The sequence below is a fragment of the Schistocerca cancellata genome, chromosome 9 (assembly GCF_023864275.1).
Source record: "Schistocerca cancellata isolate TAMUIC-IGC-003103 chromosome 9, iqSchCanc2.1, whole genome shotgun sequence".
Classification (NCBI taxonomy): Eukaryota; Metazoa; Arthropoda; class Insecta; order Orthoptera; family Acrididae; genus Schistocerca; species Schistocerca cancellata.
In genome coordinates this window covers 84,388,143-84,405,149 of record NC_064634.1, presented here as the reverse complement: position 1 = coordinate 84,405,149, position 17,007 = coordinate 84,388,143, and the positions used below count along the sequence as shown (strand labels likewise).

Genomic DNA, 17,007 nt, shown 5'->3' with positions numbered 1-17,007 from the left:
CTATCAGAATCACTGTCATCAGAATCAGACTCCAAGATACGCTTTATTTTCTGTAACTTCTTAGCTTTCAGCTTCTCATTCAAATTTTCTAAGAAAATAGCATTATCCAATAACTTTTTCCCTTCACCACATTCAAAAGATCTACGAATGAAACTTTCGATAAGTTCCTGTGTTAATTCTTCGGTTTTCTTTGGACATGTCTCAGTAATGTCAATAGATTCCGCTTTCACTGAATTTTCAGTAGCTCCTTTTTCTGTACTTTCCACTGGATCTACTACAGTGGGTCTCAACGGCTTTTCATCAGCAGATGTTTCATCGACCTTTGTTCTAACAGAACTCCTTTCCTCCTCAGACTTTGTAACAGGAACTGGTGACCTTGACCTATGTAGATGAGGTGGATCACGTTTGATTTTTGGTATTCTGAAATGCTGAAAACCATACCCTTTACCTGTTTTGGGAACAGAAGAATCATCGTACAAGCTATTGAGTGGTGAAATGATTTCTTTTGCTCCAGTTTTACTCCTCTGTGAGTCCCTCTCGCTCTTACTCAAAGACTCTGAATGCCTTTCATCCCGTCTCCTGTCACTACTGTCACCATGCCTCCTATCACTACTCTCACGCTTCCTGTCATTACTTACATCACGCCACCTGTCACTGCTAACATCACGGCGTCTGTCCCTGCTTGCATCACGCCGCCTGTCACTGCTCACTTCACGCCGCCTGTCACTGCTCACTTCACGCCGCCTGTCACGGCTTCTTGAACGTCTGTCACGGCTTCTAGAGCGCCTTGGGTCAGGAGTCCTTGGTCTCCTTTCAATGAGTCGAGAACTTCTGGCTGCATCAGTGTCCTCTATGCTTCGTCTCCTTGGATCTCTCTCTGACAGGATTGGAGCCCTTCTCCCCAACATTGGTCCTGGGCCCAAAAGACTAGGGGAAGGTTCACCTGGAGCCCTGTAAGCTCTACTGGCATAAAAAGAAGAAGGCATATTTTGGTTAGCACTGGCAGTTGCATGTCCCATTTGTGACTGATGGGCATGCTGTTGTAAGTATGATGCATCACTTCTTCCACCATATGGTTGATGCTGCATCACAGGCTGCTGCTGATTTGGCCACATGTGAGCGGGAGAAACATGTGGAGAAAACTGCTGAACAGGTGCTGCGCATCTGTCTCTACTTCTGTGGTCCACTTGCCTGCCTGAATGGTGGACTGGTCCAGACTCTCTGTTGTACTCCACCACTGAAACGTCAGACACAGGACGAGACAGGATTCCGTAACATGGTGAACCTGGCCACTGCTCTACTGGACTACTCTGAGAATAGTCTGTGGTGTTCAGTCTGGGGTCTTTACTAACTCTTTGCTCAACAACTCCTGATCTGTGAACATTAAGTCTTGGGTCTACCACGCCACCCTGATGTCCATGCTGTGTGATTTTGAGACCATCTACATCTCTCTGTCTTGCAGCACCATACATCACATCTGGATGGCTTTGAGCGCCAACAAATGTTGGAGGAATACCTGGTTTTGGAAGTATACCTGGTGTTGGAAGAAGTGCTGGCCTGTTGGTAGAGTTAGGCTGCTCTAAAGAGTTCTCGTACCCGTAAGTCCCACTTCCCTGTATTTGCTGCTGACCGAATGCAGTACCTTGGGGCCGAAAGCCCCCTGGATATGCAAGCTGAGAACTTTCTGGGGTATGTGCAGGTGAGCAAACATTAGTATGTGTTATGCTCACAGACTTGTTAGTCATTGGACTTGCTGCTTTAACAGTTTCCAAAATTTCTTTTGTATTTGGTGGAGGCGAAGGAAGGCTTTGAAGATTTTCATGCACTATCCTTTGCAAATCCTCTGAACTCAATGACGACAGCAAACTGTGTGATTTACCTTTGTTATCACTCTGATTTGGCTGTGGTGTAGTCTGAAAATTCTTCACAGCATATCCACTCCCTAGTTTCAGACGTGGGTCACTATTTTCATTTGACTTTGGCTCCACTTTTACAGCATCACTATCAGGTGTATTTGCGACACTTGGCTGTTCAATGCTTTGTCGCTTCCTGGGATCTGAAGATCCTTTCCATTTGTCCAACCTGCTGGGACTTCGTGAAAATAAAGGTGTTTTTTCCTCAACAGCACTGTGATCAGGTACCTTCGAACAGGAACTCGTCTTATCTACCTTCTCTAATAAAGATCGAGCAGGAGACAATGTATCAATATTCAATTTTTCAGGTTTAATCTTCACAGGTGAAATTTTTCTGTCATCTTTATTTATCAATCCCCTCAACGCACCACCTGTGCTCACTCCCACTCTATGAACTTTATGTATTTCTTCTTCAAGTTTTGCACGTAATGATCTTGAAGTAACACCTTCATCTTTCTTTGAAGCTGTGTTCTCATCTTCACTCAGAAGAGACTGCCCTTCATAATTATATGCTGATGATGAATTATTTTCCCTTTCTTCTGTACATGATGCTGCATCTCTTGACTCTTCTACTGTACTTAATTTGTTCTCACTATGTGAATCCCAGAAGTGCTTACTTGTCTGCAGTTCGTGTGTACTTTTACTTGCCCTATCACTGTATTTGGAGATATTATAAGTAATACTCAATGACTGTGATAAAGGTGTGTTTTTATTTACTGAAGATTTGTCAGTTTCACATACCCAGTCCATAGCTGAAGCAATGTCATACGACAGTAACTTCGAAACCGAGGCATTTTTCAATGCTTTTTCCTTTCCACTCAAGACATCTTTACGCCTGTCATAAATCCATTCTATGTCTGATGAATTATCACTTGAAATATCTATAATTTTTGTTAGCTTCTCTCTGCTTTGAGCAAGTATGTCTTCTGGGAGTCTGGTTTCTGTAGACGAAACACAGTTATCACTCTGACTACTGGTGACAGTAGGCACAGGTGACATGCGACTAGGTGAATCATCACTAACACGAGCAACAGCTTTCTTCAATGGTGCAACATACGCTGATGGTTGTGGTGTAGTTGAACTCACCACTGCCTCACTGAAATCAAACAGCATATTCAATCAATTAATCAACATCTGGAAGATGGTTCTATACTGAAAGTAACCATATCAAATGAGGGAATTAAACAGTACTTGTACATATGTTTCTTCAGACAGAAAATCATAATTCAGAATGCTATGCACATTTATTTAAATGTCTATTTATAACAAACTGCAGGTACCAGAACATCAACTTATTGCTTGTATCTATTACGTAAATGTTACCTGAACTACAGCTTAATCTGCACTGTGGTTGTCATCCATCATTGTATAAGTTGATGTTTTGAAGTGCTGCAGTTCCAGTAGCCGGTACACATTATAAATAAGAATTTTATGTTTTCTTTTTTCCATCAGTACCCACTAAATACATACACTGACATACTGCCCTAACTTCCAAAGATAAACAGCCTATGCTGGAATAGGGCCTCACTGGTAAACTCAATAAATTATACACATCATCAACATTTAAAGGAAGTGTAAAATTGTTGAAACAACACATGGGACAATTGAAAATTGTCAACTGCACATGCCAGACTTTCAAAATACACACCAAATACAAACAATGTCTTCAAGTGCCTGTGAAAGGTAAAGGCACTCTGGTTTAGTGAAAAACTGAATCCAAAAATAATTCGAAGAAGGACTTCACCTTCTCTGATAGTCATAACTCAACAGAAAAATCCTCAAAAAATTCTATAAATGCATTTGTTGTCTCATACTGCCATATACAGCTGCAATTATATCCAATGACTGAAGACAGAAATCTACATCCCGTAACACCTGATAAAAATCTCCATGAAGATATACATTCTCTATGTCCTGAACATCCATGAAAATATACAAGCTCTATGCCCCAAATTCCGAAATTAAAGACAGATTTTACCAAGGCCCAAGTGAGCAACATCTGGTTGACAAACAAAACAAATGTGCACTGTAGATTGAATCCTCTCATAAATATTACAACAACAAATATCCATAAGGCCGGTATTACACTATCATATTACACTGACAAAGAAATATGATCAAATATTCATCAAAGATCTTTGACATGGAGCTAAACAGGGGTGTTGCACTGTTATGTAATTGGAAGAAATGTGGCAGAAAAAAAAGTAAACATACTTGGATGAAGCCCTAGGTATTACATCGAGATGATAAAAGCATTCAGTAAAATTTGTTACAACAGCTGAAAATGGAGGAAGTCAAGTCTTAATACACAAGTTACTTACAAATGGATGCCAGTGTATTTCAGCATTTGCTCAGAAAGGGGCTTCTCATATTACAAAACAGAACATACTTGATAACTGTTATATGTGCACAAACTGTGACACTGTGATATCTTGATACATGAGAGAGCTAGTCTAGTTCACAACACAGCACTCTAATATTACACTGCACGTTAAGCAACATAATTCCAGAAACGAGTCAAGTGATTGTGAAGGTAAATAAATGTTTGATATTATACTATATGGACAATACGACCCATTTTTAATTTTGAATAATTTAATTAATGAAATTAGTGTTCCAACAACTACAAAAGTAAAAAAAGTACAAAACAGATGAAGTGCTTTTTAACTTGTGGCACCCAGCATTCAAAAATAGACAAAGTAGAATGGAAAGCTAAGAAAGAATTTTTTATTTTAAAGTGTGACAACATCCTCTATTCCAGCTTGCTGAAAAGCTACCTGAATGTTTCCAGGGGTAGTGGCTGATGGCTGTAACTGCGACTGTGGACGTGAAGTCACCTGCAGCATATTCCATGTGCCCGTCAACACACAATTAATAGCATGCACTGTGCTTCTTGCTCACTCTCTCCCCTCCCCACCCCCACCTCCCCAGCCTAGTCAAAGCAAGTTTATTATAAAAAAAGAGTCGAAGGAACAAAGTAACTTTGAAGCCATGTTTACAAACACATTACAGAGATGTCAAATAGCTGTAGCAATGATAGTGCTCGAAACTGTTACATTTCACATTGCATTGAACAGAAGATGAACAACTTATGATCAAATCGATGGCAAGGCCCTAGATTTGATCATGTTTATTTGACGACAAGTGAGATTTGATAACCTCCTCTATTACACCATCAAATTTCTTTGACATAAATATTTGACATATGAACTTTGACAAAGAAATATAATAGTGTAATATTGGCCTAATACTGCAAACAATTTCAAACAGACAGAAATGGCATCCAATTGGCCCTATTCATTCATACAGAGGTCCATCAGTCTGAACCAACTATGACACGTAAGGGACAATGGACTTCAAAACCAGACTTTAGTAAAAAAATCTACAATTTTAGGCTGGCAATCTGAGAGTCGCTTCATGCAAGAAATTATTGAATATAACCAGAAGCTTCTATTCTGAAGTGACAACTGCTGAAGATATGCTGCTGCATCTGAAAAACTGAGATCATTTCCACCTCTTAATCAATTATCCAACAAGCCTGTATCAACAGTCAACATAATGTACCAATCGACTGTGGACACAATGTGAAAAAAATTTAAAACTCCGTACCCTATATTCAAACTATCCTCATTTACAAATCTACACTTCTGATACAGTTCTAATCCACATGTCAATCAGAACACAAAAGATGAAATGTCAGAGGCATGAACAGAAGTAGAAAATTGAACACATTTTTACACCACTGTTTTGCTTAAGAAAAACAAGAAATGGCATACTGTGAAAACAAAGAGTCAACCAATCATTTCAAATGAAGGTTTTTGACTAATTCATCTGTCATTGGCCGCAAGATAAGATCCACACCACCAATCTAAGTCTAATTCATCTGGACCACCTGTGATTTTCTGCCCCCCCCCCCTTTTTTTAAAAAAAATACAAGTGCATAACAATATTTCAGTGTTACTAAATTGACTAATGTCTCTCTCTGTTTTGACAGTGCGTCGTTGTCATTTTTTGTCCTATGGCTTCCCCATAAGGAACAAAGAAGGTATATTAGAGTTCAACATCCTATCAAGAAAAAGTTCATTAGTAGCAGATGTTATTTAAAACCCATGCAATTCTGTATGTCTAGTTTGTTTGGTGTACTATCTTCAAAATTAATGTTATAACCAAAATTTAAATAGAATAAAGTTTAGTGTAGTCTGGTGTAGTACAATCTACAGTGGCAGTATTTGTTGTCAGTATTCGACAAATTCATCAGGCAGTACTTTTGGCTTATATGTTTATGCAGGTAAAGCAAAAATTTTCCACTACTGTAACAGTGAAACATTTATATTCATGTATGAGGACATAAGCAACAATGTTTGCTCATTTTGGAGATGCACAGCATAATGAAGTCAATGAAACTATAATGATTACTTGCATCTGACCAGTTAAAATTTCAACCCCCCCTCTCCCCCAAAAATAAACCCAATGTCAACCTGCCAAACTAAGACAGAAGTAAGAACACAACAAGGAGAAAAACTCATCCTTGCATGGAAGAACTTTCTTTTCTTTCTTTCAACTCGTTAAAGATTGCAATGCACCAATGTATGGCAGCCATAACTCACTCAGCAACAAATTTGTTTAGGTTTGCAAATTGTTGAAAGTAAGAGAGGGCCAAATCTAGTGAACAGTGTAGTGTTCCAACAACTCTTACTTTAAATCACAAAGGTTTATCACTGTCAAATCACCTTTGTTGATAAATGTCTTAACCTGGTGAGAAAAGGATTTTCTTTCTTTTGCAGTTCATTTTTTCTTCCAAAAAGTCCAGATGACTTACACAGTATCACACAGTTATCATTTTACTTGTTGTTTCCAGTGTGAAACGGTGCTATCATGTTCCATCCCCAGCAGCAAACTGGGAACAAAATCCATTGAATTCTTTGGAAAAAGGTATTAACACCGCTGAAAACTAGTGCTCATACTTGCTTTTCATTAAAATGGAATAAAACCTGCATCAATCTTGTTCAGAGTTTCTCACTGTTTACTCTCACTGCGAAATGTGCCATACTCGTTTCTCCTGACATGCCCACGAAAGGATTCACACACCCTTAATTGCTAATCATCCAACAACACACACACTACCTCAGTGTTCTCGACTGTGGTTCCAGTTTTGTGTTGTCCTTCACATCAATGGTCATCGAGACAAGTGTGGGCATGTTTAAGTTCAACCACCAATTTCCTTGGAAACTTTTTATAAACAAACACTATTTGCATTTAATTTACATTATTGTGCAACATGTATCAGCACAACAAAAATTTAATTTCACTGATACAAATGTCATGTCTATAACTGGCTGAGAAATTTCCTCCTTGCCCAGTTTTCTCAAAAGTAGTTTCTACAGTGCTGTCCACTAAAATTTAGAAATGGGAAAGGATAGCAAGACAAAATTTTATTTACTGCAACTACATTCAGTGATTAAGTATGTAAGTGATTTGGGGGTATACAGTATATGAAATTTACTACAGAGCTATAGCCTCTGACAGCAACAATGGCTGCAACTGCATAATCAAACTGAATTGGGATGACAAACACACAAATCCACACTGCTTCAATTCTATACCAGAGTTCATCTATATCTACACTCTGTAAATCATCATGAAGTGCATGATGGAGGGGAAAGTCCCATTGTAACAGTCATTAGGGTCTCTTCCCATTCTGATCATGTATGGAGCATGGGAAGATTGACCGAATGTATATGTGTGTGTGTGTGTGTGTGTGTGTGTGTGTGTGTGTGTGTGTGTGTAGTAATTATTCTAATCTTGTCCTCACAATCCCTATGTGAGTGATACATAGGGGGGTTGTAGCATATTCCTAGAGTCATCACCTAAACACAGTTCTTGAAACTTTGTTAACAGACTTTCTCGGGATAGCTTACATCAACCTTCATGACAATTCCAGTTCAGTTCCTTCGGTATCTCTGCAACACTCTCCCACGGATCAAACAAACTTGTGACCATTTGTGCTGACCTTCTATGTACGTGTTCAATATCCCCTGTTAATCCTATTTGGTACAGGTCTCAGGCACTTGAGCAATATTCTAGAACCAGTCACAAAAAAGATTCATAACCAGCCTCAATTGTAAACTGACTGCATTTCCCCAGTATTCTGCCACTAAACCAAAGTCTACCACCTGTTTTAACCACAACCGATCGTTCTATTTCACATCCCAGGTGTTTGTACAAGTTGGCCACTTCCATCATCAATCACAGTGGTAGGCAAGTGGTAGTGCGCCAGTGTCTTGGCAAACCAGGACCAGATGTTTTCAATATGTAAGAGAACTGGAGAACGTGCTGCTCAGAGCAATAATGTGAACACCCTCTGTATCAAGATAAGACAGCACATGCAACATGTAGTCTCGAATGGTCTTTTAGAAAGATAACCCAATGGAGACCTCAAAGAAAGGGTATTCCCACCAGCCTGAACAAATGAATAAGGTATCAGCTGCTATTCAAATTACCAACTATGGAAACTATAGTCTGATTAAAATTACATGACAGCTGACACTTCACGCCACTGCCAAACTGTCACAACAGTCAATTCATTTCCAATTCATTGTACAGTTTGCCTTCTTGATATGTTTGGATCCCAAATCCTGGGTCTGGCCTATTTAGTTCATATTTCATCACAAGTGATAACCACGCCAAAAACACAAGGATGCTAATGAAATACACATGTTTCAGACACAACACTAACTACACAGTACTGGATCCTTTGGCACAAGATAAAATTCAGTGTCATGTATACAGCTGTTATAATCACCGAGATTGGCTTCATTAGATAAAATTTGCATGACATTGTGTGAAGCAGGATTTTTGAACACTGCAATTAATCATTGCTACTGGGTCATCAGAGTCATAAATCCATCAACTTTTCCCAATGTAGTGGGGTAGCAGAGTGGGTATCTTACTAATCTGATGTGTAGAAGATCACACGTTCAAATCTTGTCAACTGCAATGAAATTTTTTATTTTTCTAATCTAATCCAAGGACTTTATTATTTTTATTCAGTTAACTCATTTAAATTTGTTTTTCTCTAATACTTCGCTGCATTATTATCTTGTCATACCGACATTTTTATTTGCTCTTATTTTTCTTTCTATCATCTATTTGTAATATGCTTGTGTCAACTATAACCTCCAACCCAAGTACCAACCAGGATTTCTCACTGGTTGGTAATGCATCAGCCCGTGTAGCCAGTGTAAGGTTAGTTTCACGGTAATCAATGACAGTAAGAAATTAAAGTTTGCTTTTAGCGCTGAAATCAATTTTTTTTTTTTTTTCTGTTTCAAGTTTGCTCATGGCAGTTAGCATTAAATGCCTTGAACAAGGTGATCATGATTTTAGTCCTGGCACAGACTGTTGATTGTTGTTTCCTCTGATATACTGCACATCACAAGGTTGTGGTTCGGTTAGAACACATGTTTAAATTCAGGGTTACAAACCCATCATCTGCCGCAGTTCAGATGTTGGTCACTTAAAATCAATTGCTGACAGATCATCTCCCATCTCCATCATACTTCGCAGCTGCCACTTCCATCACCACTCTGTGTTACACATTAATGTTATTTGTGAAGTGACCCGCTGTGTTTGTATGTTGTCTATAACCAAGTGGTAGTCGGCAGTGGATGTGGCAACACTGTAGTGGCAAGTTACATCAACCATCAAGTAATTTCAATCTGACTATAGAGGTGATCATGTTGTATACCCTATGGCATCCCATACCATCACATCAGATGCTCAGACCTTTTCACAACGACAAAGGATCTCTGGCAAAAGTCACAGTATATTCATCAAGATGCTGTGCTCAGAATTGGGATTCACTTAAAGAGACGATGTGCCATCACTCCTGTGAACAGTTACGTCGACTCCACCAATGTCAGTTCACCCCTCTCTGTTGCTGCAATCCTGGTCACCATTTTGAGTCTGTGGCACTATGGACATAATTGCACTATCCTTGTGGATACTTGTCAGTGGCAAACAAGTCCATTTTCTGACTCAAGGTATGTGGTATATGTTACAATTCTTCAAGGACAAGCAAGCAATGCGTAAATGTCCTCTACAGTACTACTCATTTGCGGCAACCAAAATCCTCCTTGGTGTTGAGATGGCCCTCTTGAACCCACTGATCCCATTCTCGAATGATGGTTATTCCACCGCAACCAAAGCATGCAATCTTATCGCAGCACAATAAACTACAGTCTCCATATAGGCTGTCATCCTGCTGCTGTTTAATTCCGACACTCAAGGCCTGCAGACGTTGCCCCCTTCTAACACAAAGCACAACGTGACTGTCTCACAAATAACATCAATAATTTCAGAATGAGAAAGGCACTGTGTAATATTTCCTCATGTACAGAATGCAGACAATTTCACTCCTACCTACTTACATTGTACAGTTCCACTAAAATGCTAACCATTTTCGTACCCCAATATGCAGTACACTTCATGCCATTTTAACATCTGTTGCTTGCCATCTTCATGGATTTGCAATTTTAATGGTTAGCAAGGTATTTTGGTATCAAATGCCAGGAATCATCATCATCATCATCATCATCATCATCATCATCATCATCATCATCATCATCATCATCATCATCATCATCCTTCCACTTACTGCTACACTATACACACCGTTTCACTGGTGGCCAACTCAAAAATCTCAGTCTGCAAGCTCATAATGTAGAAAGTTGGTTACTTAACTTGTGAGGGTACTGGCAAACTCTTCTCACCGAGAGAGAGTATGAAGATCTTTGCACTGAAATGTTGGCTACACATATTTCATTTAAGCCCTAATTTTAACATGAATCGCATTCAAGACCACAGGTATCAAAACAGTATTAATAAATAAAACAAAGGGGAAGAGCAATGTTCCTAAACACGAGAGTTGACTGGAAAGTAATGCCTCCACCTTCGTAACTCTTCAACAGTTGGTAGCATCTTGTTCCATAGCCTCTTCTCTACAGCTCCATTTGTCGGGAAGCTTTAGCATTGAACGGTTGCGTTGTTACAGTGTCAAGTATAGAGCTCTGTGCAGACAGTCTGTCGATGTGATTTAAGCAACGTGCAGTCATTGAATTCTTGACAGCAGAAAGTGTCACCCCAAAGAAAATCCATCAGAGAATGAAAGCAGTTTATGGTGATTGTGTTGACACGAGTACTGCGCATCGTTGGGCCAGTTAAGTTTAAAGACGTTGAGGTGGAAACATCTGACCTGCATGACAAACAGAGTTGGACGTCCTGTGACAGCAACCACTGAGTTTCCAAAGCAAAATGTTGACAGACTGATTCAAGACGATCGTCTTATCACTCAGAGAGAAATTGCAAGCACAATCGGCATTTCACAAGACTGTTGGGTCACATGTTTTCATGCAACACGACAATGCCAAACCACACACTTCACGTGCCACCACAGCAGAACGTCAGAGACTGAATCTCACCACTGTACGGCCTCTTCCATACAGTCCAGATTTAGCACCATCTGACTTCCATCTGTTCCCAATAATGAAAGATGATCTGCGGAGACATCATTATGCTTCTGATGCAGACGTTGAGAGAACTGTGAGACTGTGGTTGCAGAAAGTGTGTGTCGACTTCTTCCATGACGGCTTCAGAAAATTTGTTCATCGTTGGCAGAAATGTATCCAATTGGCTGGTGATTATGTGAAAGAGTGAAGATTGGTAATTAAAGATTGCATTCTAAGGATTATTTCTGCTTTTGATTTATTAAAATATTCCCATCCAAACTCAATTAACGAAGGTGGAGGCATTACTTTTCATTCAACCCTCATACTTATACATGGCAAGCTGAACAACCATATTCCATCATTAACCAAGTTACTTATAATATGAATCAATTGCATTAAAAACTTTACCTCTTATCCCTTGTAGTTGCACTTTTGGTTAATTCGCCACCAACAGTAGCATTTTCTTGCTTAGTTCCTGCACTGAGGCTCTCCTGTATTCCTGGAACCTTAAAAACAAACGAATTATCAAGAACCTCGATTACTAATAATTCACCCGAGAGAGAGAGAGAGAGAGAGAGAGAGAGAGAGATCAATATAAATACCTTGTCAACCTTCTCCCTCAACTTCTTCAGAACTTCCTCACACTTCATCAGTGTCTCAATCTTCAGCCTACAAATAACCATTAAAATCAAGTTAATTCAGAGCATGGAGCAGGCCCAGCTGCTTCTCTATAGTTACTGCAACATATTTTACATTGGTATAAGCCTCACTAGATTTCATTAAATTTACTATTTTTTCAATTATTGTAATCTATTCTTGAAAAATTAAATGGAGAGAGACTGTCACGCACTAAGCTTTCAGCCGTAGCCTTCTTCAGAAATGAAAGGAACACGCACGCACCCATGCGCGCACCTTATGCACAGGATTGTTATCCCGACTGCTCTGGCCAGACTACAATTCTTTCACTGAACGAAAGAAGCAAACAGTAGTGGAGCAGGGAAGGGGGAGGGAGAGAAAAGTACGAGGGGGGGACGGAAGAGGGCTGTCTGGTGAAGCATGCAGAGACTAGAAGGCAGCAGGACACAGTTGCCAGGTGCAGCATCGTGAGGCTTTGTATGAAGGAGGAAGGGACGGGGGGGGGGGGGGGGGGGGGGATGGAAAAGGACAGGACGGAGATGGCTGAGAGACATGGGTGTGTTGACAGAGAGAGCAACAATGAGGGTGAAGGACATGAACTGGGAGGTAGTGTAGGACAGAAAGGGAGAAAACTGTTGGGTGGAGGGTGTGGAACAACAGGTTACTGTAGGTTGAGGCCAAGATAAGGTCGGGAGCGGAGAATGCACTGTAAGGGTAACTGCCACCTGTACAGTTCAGAAAAGCTGGTGGTGGAGGGAAGGATCTATGTGGCCCAGGTTGTGAAGCAGCCATTAAAATCAAGCATGTTATGTTCAGCTGCATGTTGTGCCACAGAGTGGTCCACTTTGCCCTTGGCCAGTTTAGTGGTGGCCATTCATCCTGGTGGACAGCTGGTTGGTAGTGATACCAATATAAAAAGTTTGCAATGGTTGCAACAACAGAACACCATTTTAGGAGGGGTGGGAAGGATCCTCGGTAAGATGTCCCTCATTTCAGGATATGATAATCAAAATTCTGGTTTCCGTAGCTTGAAGGCACAACAATGACTGAAATCATAACTATTAGGGTACTTTTTCCTTTTGTTGCAACATATTTTGTAGTCTGTTGTAAAGACTGACTGGACAAAATTGTTTGGAATTATAATAATGTGACTGGGTTTTTTGCTTACTTTTACGAAGCAAAGGATAACCTTTGCTTCGTCCCCTTCAAAACAATTTATCAAAGTCCCAACAATTTAAACATTATTCAGTTCAGCTGTCATCTCCATAATATTTAGTTTAATTTTAATTAATATTATTCTGACTGCGTTCTGGCAGATATTAGAAGTATTGATTCCAATTTGAACTATGTAGATAAAACAGGCAATGAGTACTACAATACTGCACCATGACAGTATATTGAAGTAATTAACTGATAAAATAACTATACTTACATTTTCTTAGAATTTGTGAGGACGGCATGCAAGCTTTTCATTTTTGAAAGCTGTGCCTCTCGAGACTTATCACGTGTACGCTCTAATTTTGATATCATTGTTTCAAGAAACGGTATATACTCCTGCATCTGTCTAAACTTGGCTTCTTGCTGACCGCATTCTTCAGTACTGAGATCCTTACCTCCACCTAAAACATTAAATTTTTAAATGGGTTGCTCATGTAAGCTGAGCTGGGAGTAAGACACGCATATTCACATGAAATGACTTCATTTCCTAGGAAATATTCACTTAAAAATACATCTGTGCCTATTAATATTTCAGTATCATACACATCATATTCGGCTCAACTGTAACACCACACCTCTAAGCTGATTAGGACTATGTGCGCGCGCGCGCACGCACACACGCACACACACACACACACACACACACACACACACACACACACACACACACACACACACACACACACACACACTATCTGGAGAAGAAATAGAATGGAAGTCTCCAAGATAAATTATAATATTGTAGTTTTTGTTAACATTTGTTTCCACCTCTCTATGCCTTCACTTAACAGTGACTGGTTATCTTTACCCTGGCCATGGTTACCACAGATTTTTAACTGGAAGTTACTGCTACAATTTTCAGCAGAACCACATCTTTTATCATGTGAATTAATTTTTACACCTATTGTTGCTTCACCTTCAGCCATATCGCAATTTCCTTCATCAAAATTATTTAGGTTTCTTCTGTGTTCTCTCCTCAATAAACTGTTAACACTGTGATTTGCTAAATACAGCGTTATCTATCCGTCTGTGAAAATGGCCAACATCCAGCCCGTACAACTTTGAATGAAGGTAATTTTTTTTTAATGAAAATATGTTGTGAAGGTATCTCAAAGACAGGCAGCCAGTCAGTTGCATCATGTGCAACTATGTCCAAAGTGGTGTGAACATGCAGCATTTGAAAAGTTATTTAGTCAGCACAGAACAGTAGTAAGCTTAAATGAACTAGAGAGAAGGGGGGGGGGAGCAGACTTTGTTCAAGAAATTATGGTACAATTTAGCTAGCAGCAGCATAGATAAAGGATCAACAAAAAACCATGGTGGTCATAATAACGGGGGAAAGGGGGGGGAGGGGGGGGGGACTCAAACACCGTGGTCAGCAAAAAGCCTATTAAACAAGTCAGTCCCCATTATCTTATCATTGAGGACATCACATGAAATTTGATTTTTGGTTAATGTTACTGTTAAAATTCTATAATCAAGAGTGCAAGTTACAAAAAAAGCAACATAAGAGGATGAAAATTATGACAAAATAAAGAACTAACATGGCACGAAAGAGTATCTTGAGCAAAGTCTTCCTACACACTATGATGCTACAGAGAGAAAAAAAAAAATCCTCATATAATGGCATAACAGTGCACCAGTCACTATTGGGTAGGTATTATCCTACTTCTTTCCAACAGCGGGTCCAATCTGAGGGATTAGGATTTCCACAGAGGCTTATGAACTGTACTGATCAAAATCTGTTATTAAAAATAGAGGGGGCTGGAATAGGATGCACATGAAAATCTGTTGGCCTCAAATTAATTATTGAAGAATTAACTGTGGCTAAGGGTTAAGACAAAATATCGGAAGCAAAAGCATCCTATGGAACATGTCATGTTCCTGAGAATCATATCTACCAACATAAATATTCCTGAATGTACACTTCTTGCTCTAATCAAGTATGATCTGGTGGATATGTAAGTACATTGCTCCTAGAAATCATTTGGTATTGTTTGCATTCATCCTGGACAAACTGCATTTTTGATTCAAATTTACATCAGTTACATCAATTTTTTCTACAATCCCATTTCTACAGCAGACAACTGAAGTATTCCACAACTTATCATATGTCTTACCAAGTTTCGACTTCTTATTTTGCCACTACAAATAATTTTTGGATCACTGGATGGTTGTCAGAATATGTATAAAAACAAGTATCAACTGGTCTCAAGGTGCAAGATTCAGCATTAAATTGTAAATCCCCTATAAATGTACCAGTGAGTCAGTTCGAAGGAGAGGAAAAGACATTTGCATAACACCAGTAAGAACCGTATCATGTAATGCATGTACTATTCAAAGCAAGATATGAGGGTGGTGATATCTTTATTTTATGAATATCGAACATCTCCCACCACTCCCCCCCCCCCCCCCACTCCCCCAAAAAAAGAAGGAAGTTCCACTTGGGTACATTCACCTTTCTGCATGTGACTGAGCTACTTCTGCAAAGCAGTTTAAGTTTAACTTGTCTTTTCAAGGTAAACAAATTGTAAAGTACTTTTTCCTGCAAGTTTCAAACACTACATTTTCTGTGCTCCCACACAGAGTTGAAGATCACAAAACAACTGTTCTTCCAACAACTGTAACGTAACTTAAATATATTAGTATGCAAACAACTTATATACTGGCATCTTACTTTACAGTAATTAATACTGCTGCTGCATGGAGAATGAAATGCCAGCTTACCTGCATCCCAAGTTTGCTTATTTTCAGCCATCATGCCCTTTTATGATGATTATTCAGTGCCTGAAAGAGCAAAGCAAAATCAGTAGTTGGTTAGTGTAAGCAACAATTTTGTATCACAAAGGTTATATCAAATACATATAAACAATACAGTATACAACACTTACAATGCAGTAGCAGTGCAAAATGCAAATCAAAACATGTAAGGCAGAATACAAGGTGGATATGTAGCTGTTTAGCCTTTACAATGTTATCGGAGACAATGTTCTGGCTAAGTTTGTTTCTGATGAATGATTTCATATTTAATTCATTTTGTGCTGTTAAAGATCACTCCCTCCTGCCACAAATATGAACAAAATAGTAAAGCTCTACTCTCAAAAACAATGAATGCCTCATTTGACAACAGTTAAAAACTTAGCAGCACACATAATGAGGTTTCAACTAATGAGATATAGAGTCCTAACAGAACCACTACATAAAATTTACAATTTCATTGCTAAATGTGTGATCACAATTTTGTGTTGTTTAAGAAATTTGCTGAACAAGACTTTCACTTAGTGAGAGTTTACAGGTGACAATGAATGGGCATCACAATACACTGAGCTTTGTGAGTTCATCCACTGGCCATACAGTACTTTGTATGTGTGATTTTTAAGTGAGAAGCAGGCAGCAGTTTTCATCACTTACTCAGCATGTGAATGTGCTACATCTCGTGCAACATTAATGGAAACCAGGCTGGAAATCAGTACATAAAGTAACTACAAACATGTTTATCACACTTCTGGGCATAAGATTCCATACATTCTTCATGGAAAACATTCTCTCACGATTGATTTTCAACAGTGTTTGTCTGTAACACCTAATAATGGCATAAAAGAAGTACAAATACAGCAACACATTTCTTGAGTCGGTAGAATAACTTACACCTCGTGAAACATTATTTATGTAAACTACAAAATGAAAATAACTAAGTGTTCTTCAGTGTATTTAGTGTGGAACAAAACCTTGAA

The 17,007-nt window shown here is 39.2% G+C and overlaps 1 protein-coding gene across 1 annotated transcript in view; it reads right to left on the bottom strand.

Moving 5' to 3' along the window:
- Positions 1–16,046, bottom strand: part of LOC126101200 (uncharacterized) — a 150,025-nt gene extending 133,979 nt beyond the window's left edge. Inside the window, exons 1-5 of the mRNA XM_049911895.1 lie at positions 16,001–16,046; positions 13,488–13,674; positions 12,022–12,088; positions 11,828–11,925; positions 14–3,009 (exon numbers count right to left, since the gene is read on the bottom strand). Of these exons, the coding sequence (XP_049767852.1) occupies positions 14–3,009; positions 11,828–11,925; positions 12,022–12,088; positions 13,488–13,674; positions 16,001–16,034 (3,382 nt within the window). The 5' untranslated portion in view covers positions 16,035–16,046. The remainder of the gene's footprint in view (positions 1–13; positions 3,010–11,827; positions 11,926–12,021; positions 12,089–13,487; positions 13,675–16,000) is intronic.
- Between the last annotated feature and the right edge of the window lie 961 nt (positions 16,047–17,007).